Below are 7,257 nucleotides of genomic sequence, written 5' to 3'. Positions count from 1 at the left end.
AAGTCGCCGCTTGCATCAGGAGACAGGGCGAATTAGTGACGCCGGTGGGACTCACCCTCGTGTGGTGGGTGCTTCCCTAGGAGGGACTGGGACACCGAGGGCACAGCAGACACGGAACTCCCACCCGACTCGCGGCCACACGCTGATGGTGGGATGCGGGCTCTTAATCTTTGTGAGTCGCAGCCTCTGTTCTTTTCGTGAAGGAAGCCGTGGTTGGATTTGTGTGATTTAGATTCTTATGATGAGTTCCCACTGTGTCCCAGCTTTTGTCTTTGTGTGTAGGTAACAAAGTGTCTGAGGTCATGAAAAGCAGGATTGTTCCTTTTAGTGCCAACTTCTTGCTCTTATACTTTCTGGGGTCTGGCTAGAATGACAGAGGGGTCCCCCACTGGAGCAGTCGGGAGGCTGCGGGTCTGCCTGGTCTCGCCCTCAGGACCACGGACTTTGTCAGCATCTTCTGGAATGTGGGCTCTGCACTCAGGGCTCCGGTTAAATCAATTAACAGTGTAGTCCCTGGTATTTATGGGTGAAAGTTGTAATACTGAATAAATAAATCTGGATTACTATGAATATTACTAGAGAGTAAGATGAAAAAGTGTTCTATTAATTTATGTAAAAATATTTAAAATTGTAATTTTCACTCTCTAAAAGTGAAAATTGAACTATGAGATTAAACATTAACCTTTGTGACTTAATACATATTAGAAAAAGATTTCTGAATTTGTATATATTATCTAATGATTGAAAAATTTATTTTGATATGGAAGAAAGATACTGTAGTGTCTGGCAAAGAAAAAAGTTGTTAAAGCAAGTAAGGGTTAACAGTTTGTGGGGATCAATTGTAGAGAAACATGCCAGAATTTGCATTCAAGATGTTTGTTTTAAATTTGTTTCAAGTTGATCAACTAAATATTCTTGGTAATAGGTAATATAAAGTTGTTAACAAGAAAAGTGACATTTAATATTTCTGCAAGATCATAGTGCTTTCTTTAACAGATACATAAAATGATATTTCTTATTCAGTTTTGTAGTGTTAATATACTATGGTTGAATTTTTAAGTTTAATTTTAAATTTATTGTTGCAAATGCAGACTATGATTATGATGATCATTGTCTTTCCATTGTATTTAGTTAAATTAAACTTAGCTTTAAATTGATTTCTCTCATTCAAAATTTACAATGAATAATGCAAAACAAATTTTTTTTCCTTAAACTAATTTGCTGATTAAAATTTTCAAACCATTTTATTATGTAGTCTGAGGCAGGGGTCCCCAACCCCTGGGCTGTGGACCGGTACAGGTCCATGGCCTGTTAGGAACCGGGCCACACAGCAGGAGGTGAGCGGCAGGTGAGCGAAGCTTCATCTGTGTCTGCAGCTGCTCCCCATCTCCAGCATCACCGCCTCTGATCATCAGGTGGTAGATTTTCATAGGAGCCCCAGTCCCTGGTGCCAGAAAGTTTGGGGACCTCTGGTCTGTGGAACAATTTATTATCTATATGAGAGATGTTTTCCCTTTCATGATGCTATGCTTGATTGCTTTTAGTTTTTCTTTTTTCCTTTTTTTTCTTTCGCCTGTTAACCACCATTAGTTAGAGCACTGGACATTTTGTGTTCTGGAGGTGTACTCAGTTTGCCTTGCCTCCCTTACAGACCACCAAGGCTGATGGGAGAAGGCTTCGTGGTGATGCAGTCAAACGATGTCGACATCTACTACTACATGGATGAGCCAGGTAGCGCTTTCCGAAAGTGTGATTCACAGCTACAGTTCTGTTTCTTCTGTGAAATGGGTTATCCAATAATATTTCAAGTCACCTTACTTAGAATGTAAATAAGCATCAGGAAGTGGTAAATGTGGCTGTAAGAGTGCCTGCCTAAAAAATATCTGTGTCATTGTCAAAAGTTATATGTAACTAGTACCTCAGACCAGAAGAAAACAATATAGTAATCTATCCTTCAAATTCCATTTTCACAAATATACCTCAGAATTGTGAATGCAAATGACCATGAGTGAAACCTCTGAGAATATGGTGATGGTGAAGGCAGTTCATGTTAGCTTAGGGAAAAAATATCTCAGCGCGTAGATTTGAGGCTTCAAGTTCAGGATTAGAATCCAGCTACGATGCTTCACCGGCGGCTTCAGTCTTGTAACAGTACGTAGGCATTGGATTTTTAGCCTCCTTTTTCCGACTTCTGTTCTCTTTATACTTTTCAGGGGGTTTGTGAGGTCTGAATATCTTAAAAATAAAACTAGGATGCTCTCTGCTTTCTCGCCATGTCGGCGTTTGCGCCGTGGCGCCAGAGCAGTGACGAGGGCAGCTGCGGGAGCTTCGGGGCGCGTCTGGGCAGTGGTTGCAGACCGTGCCCGGACGCCACGTCCACAGTGAAACAGCACGTGCCGGCGTCACTCTCGAAAGTCTTCGATAAACAGTCGAAATTCTTATCAAATCCTGAGCCTTGAGTAAGCGTTTTCACATTTAGTGCGATGAAATGCCAGGTATGCATGATGCACTTCTACCGTGACCCAAAGTGCACTCGTGTCTCGAGGAAAAGCACTGTGTGATTGAGTCGCAAGCCGAGCTGTTTGTTCTTTTCCTGGGACACCAGTTTGACGCAAAGGAGCAGCCAGAGACAAACTGGTTTCAGGCTTTTGTGTGAGAATTCGAATTTTGGAAAAATTTGGGCCTGCCTGAGTTTGACGACTTTTCAGATGAGACCCCCCCTAGAGGCCCCCCAGTGATATTAACAAATATGATTTTTAGTTTCATAATGAAATTTATCAGTATTAGGAAAAAAAAATACGCCCGTCTCAGCAAACCAATCTTTTCCAAATGACCAATGTACGGTATTACAAAGACGTGCCATGGATCAAAAGATTTATTGAGAGCACATGAGAAATCAGTAAACTTTAATGTATCAGAGTGTGAAAAGTTCAGCCACGTGGTTTCAGATTCCACATTGCAGCTAACCTTTAGGAAACTACCACTTGTTGAATTTTGGTATAATGTCAAAGAAGAATACCAGAACTAGCAGAAAAAGCTACTAAAACGCTCCTTTTTTTTCTGTCCTATTTGTGTGAAGCTGGGTTTTCCTCAAATTCTCAGTAACAGCATAAGCAGCTATGAAAATTCACCTTTTTTCTCTTAGGCTGTACGTTAAAGAGATTTGCCAAAATAAAAACCATGCCAGCACTCTCACTAAATTAATTTGTTTTAGAAAACATGTTTATTTTTCTTTAAAAAATATCTTCATTAAAAATCAAATTAAAATTTTATTTAGTTTTTATTAAAATATATTTTCTATATTTTTATTAAATTTTATACATTATATGAAATGAGTTTATTATTTTTAAAATCACAAAATTTAAAAAATTGCTGAATTTAAAATTTGAATACGGTAAATTTTGATAAGGATAATACAAAAATACCCACTTTGGGGTCCTCAATGATTTTTAGGAGTGTAAAGTGTTCCTGAGATGAAAAATTTTTTAGAGCTGCTAAAGAAACTTTTTAATGGTTATTTTAAGTAACTGCATTTATATTGTATATTCCGCAATGTAGGACTTGTTCCAGAAGAAACAGAAGAAAATGTTGAAGGAGAAATGAGCAGTGAAGATTGCAAATTACAAGATTTGCCTCCATGTTGGGGACTGGATATAGTTTGTGGTAAAGGAACAGATTTCAACTACGGGCCATGGGCCGACAGGCAGAGGTACTTGAGTAAATTATATTTCTAATAAGTCTTTCAAATGTATTGAGCTACTAGTATAATATTTATTAAAACTAGCTTAATATTTTTCTAAGCTATTTCATTATGGCAAGGTAAGATATCCCTAGACATTTTAATCCAAATAATAACTTATTTGTAGAGAAATTGGCATAAGCAAGTTTGCTCCAAAGGAAGAGCTGATTCATTAGAGAAATTGTGAATGAACAGCATTTATTGGTTCGTTTTTTCTTTTGTATTTAATCAACGAATATGCCAGCTATTTTAGGGCTATGCAGATGCAGAGATAAAAGACATATATCGTTTAGTTTTAGTGGAGGAAAAAGAAATAAAAGAGGTTTATTATGTGCTATAATAGAGGTAAATAAAAAATCTTGATGAAAAATTTAGAAAGATACTCTGTTGGTTTGCTAAGGCTGCCCTAACGTACGTAGTACCACAGGCCACGTGGCTTAAGCAACAGATATTTCTCCCAGTTCTGGAGGTGAGAATTCTGAGAAGAGGTGTCGGCAGGGCTGGCTGCGCCATAGGCTATGAGGGCGGGTGCGAGAGAGGCCTCTCTCCTCAGCTCGTGGACCCCATCTCCTGAGTCTTCCCATGGTCTTGCCTTCTGTGTGTCGTGTAGGTCTCTGTGTCCAAATTTCCTCCTGTTAGAAGAGCACCAGTCATGTTGGGTTAGTTCCCACCCAAAGACCTCATTCTAACCTAATTCCCTCTGTAAAGAACCCATCTCCAAACATGGCCAAATTCTGAGGTTAGGACTTCATTTCAGCATATGAATCTTTAGGGGGGCACAGCTCAGCCCATAACAGGTACCTAACTCATATTAAAGGTTAGAGGAGAAGAATTGGGGGAGCCTTTTTGCCAGAGAGAACATGCCAGTTGAGCTTTGAAACGTAAGTAAGAGTTAGCCAGGGAGGGAATAGGAGGGTAAATGACCGAGGCGGGGGCATCGTCCTGTAGGTTCTCTAGGTCCTTAGGAGGTGTGTGGGAAGGTAAGAAATACAGACTTTACCCTGGAGGTAATGGAGTGTGTCCGAAAGGTTTTTTATTTTTTAGTCTTTTTATTAATTTGGAGTACTTCTTATTTTTAATGTACAACGAACATCTTTCTATTTATTGAAGAATTTTAAACAAAGGAGAGGACATTCATCAGTAGTTGTAAGGGCACATCTAAATTTTTATGTAAGTAGACGTTGCTTAAAGTTAGTCGAGCAACTTTGCCATTCGGAAATTCGACAGCTGTAGGCCGCCTTCCATCCCTCACGGTATGCTGGATCGGTGAGCATTTCGTCTAACCAGTGTCTTAATTAACGGTGTATTCGTTAAGTGCTTGGAGCTCACTGATGTCTGAAAGTATAAAACACTGGAGAAAACAGTCTTTCGTTTTACTGAAAGGAAATTATAGTAGGTGTTTTGTGAATTTTTTTCTATTTCATGTCTAATTGTTAAGAGAGATAGCAGTGATAATGTAAAGTTAGAATACTGATTTTGGTCGCTTATCAGAGGTAATTTTGTTGGAATAACATGTTCTTCTTGCTACCTCCTTATGTAGAGACTGTTTATGGAAGTTTTTCTTCCCACCTGACTATCAAGTCTTGAAAGTTTCCGAAGTGGCACAGCCTGGGGGACCTCGCCAGATCCTCGCCTTTGAACTGCGAATGAATATTATTGCAGATGCTACAATTGATTTGCTCTTTACCAAAAACAGGGTAATTATTGAAATAATATAATAGCAAATAGTATTTAAAATTTGAACATTATTTTCCAGATTTTTTTTTCCGGTGATTTGTCCTGTACTTAGATTCATTTCTGTGAGCTTCCTGACACCACCCCCCTCCCATAATTGTTTATGTGTCATTTTCATTAAATGCTAAGCAGTAGAAAGAAGTTAATAATAATAGACTTTTATATTATGTTCTGGTTCATTTTTTCTTTTGTATCTGGCCAAATTATTTTAGTGTATTTTTGGTATAAATTTGAACTTTTCTTCTTAGGAACTTTTACACCTATTTAGTATCATTGTTGATTCTATTTTCATGTGGTACTAGCTGAAAAGTGAAGATGAGAGTAGAGTTATAATGAATGTCTTAAATGAATTAATTTTTTTCTTTTGGTAGGAAACCAATGCTGTACATGTAAATGTAGGAGCCGGCTCCTATTTAGAAATTAATATTCCAATGACAGTTGAGGAAAACGGTAAGCTGCAATGAGTGTCTGCTGTTTTAAATGATGAGCATAACAAACCGATGGTCACCAGATGGGAGCGGATTGGGAGGCTAGGTGTGAAAGGGGAAGGGGTTAAGAAGTACAGATAGGTAGTTGGAAAATAGTCATGGGAAGGTAAAGTACAGCATGAGGAATATAGTTAGTAATAGTGTAATGACTACGTACAGTGCCAGGTGGGTACTGGACTTAGCAGAAATCACTTCGTAAGTGACATAGATGTCTCACCGCTATGTTATACACCTGAAACTGATATAATATTGACTCAACTGTCATTTAAAATTTTAAAAAAATTAGTAGGGAAATAAATATATAAATAATCGTTTGTTAATCTATAAACTGACATTAATTAATGGGATTTTCTTTTTCAGCTTTTTGTTATGTTTTAATATGCCTGTAGTTATTAACAGTAATATTATATAATTATTTGTGCACCTAGAAAGGGGAAAATTTTTAAATTAAATCTTAAAATTCTATGCTTTCATTGTTTCCTGTGTTTCTGTTAAGAGTGAGCATAATTTGCTTAGAACGTTTCTTCTGTTGCTCTCTGAGAGGAGATGCTTTGGGGCTCTTTAGTTGAGAACTAAACCTTATTTTAGCAAGTTTTAAAAGAAGAACCCGGCCGAGTCTTGAGGCAGCTGCAGCTGCTTGGCGTTCCCCAGGCCTGTTCCCCAGGCCTGTTCCCCAGGCCCGGCTGACTCACTCAGCGGGCGGGATGGCCGCATCCTGCGGACAGCCGTAGTTACACACAGGTGCTGGGGAGGGCAGTGGCGGTGCACAGGACTGAGAGAGCTTCACCCGAAGAAGTGCTGCTACCATCTTTAAACGGATTATCACGTAGGAAGCAATGATTGTACAGTCATTGGTGCACCGGGGGAGAGGGGCCGCCTGAGGGCTGAGGGGACCGCCTGTGAATTCACAGGAAGTGCCACAGCACACTGCTTGTGGCACCGTGGGCGAGTTAGGGGTCTAAGGAAAGCCCAGTCAGGCTCTTGGTAAGGGTTAGATGGCTTGTCTGATGACTATCTGAGGGGAAATAGTCTTAGGTCTTAGACAGTAACAAAGTAGAACTCAGCTACATCTAAAACCTCTTTTCAGAGATTCAGGCGTTTGGAAAAAAATGCCCAGAGCAGGACGCCTGTTGGACGAGCCATGTAACAACCACCACAGAGTGGTTCACTTCAAGAAAAGAAGTGAAATACTCTGAACTTGTCTGCTTTTGTTCAGAATGGGCCATGTGGTTTGGTGACTGTCACTGCGTAAGGAGTAGTTGAAAACAATAAAAATCAGTACCCTTGAGTCAGTGG

General features: G+C 39.4%; 1 protein-coding gene across 1 annotated transcript in view; it reads left to right on the top strand.

Moving 5' to 3' along the window:
• The window catches only part of KIAA1109 (KIAA1109 ortholog), a 146,012-nt gene that overhangs the window by 23,673 nt on the left and 115,082 nt on the right, over window positions 1-7,257 (top strand). The window contains exons 8-11 of the mRNA XM_023520429.1: window positions 1,652-1,731; window positions 3,559-3,709; window positions 5,280-5,436; window positions 5,845-5,923. Of these exons, the coding sequence (XP_023376197.1) occupies window positions 1,652-1,731; window positions 3,559-3,709; window positions 5,280-5,436; window positions 5,845-5,923 (467 nt within the window). The remainder of the gene's footprint in view (window positions 1-1,651; window positions 1,732-3,558; window positions 3,710-5,279; window positions 5,437-5,844; window positions 5,924-7,257) is intronic.

The sequence above is a fragment of the Pteropus vampyrus genome, unplaced genomic scaffold (genome assembly GCF_000151845.1).
Source record: "Pteropus vampyrus isolate Shadow unplaced genomic scaffold, Pvam_2.0 Scaffold263, whole genome shotgun sequence".
NCBI lineage: Eukaryota > Metazoa > Chordata > Mammalia > Chiroptera > Pteropodidae > Pteropus > Pteropus vampyrus.
The sequence above is the reverse complement of the archived record's forward strand: the minus strand, read 5'-3'. Positions and strand labels throughout refer to the sequence as shown.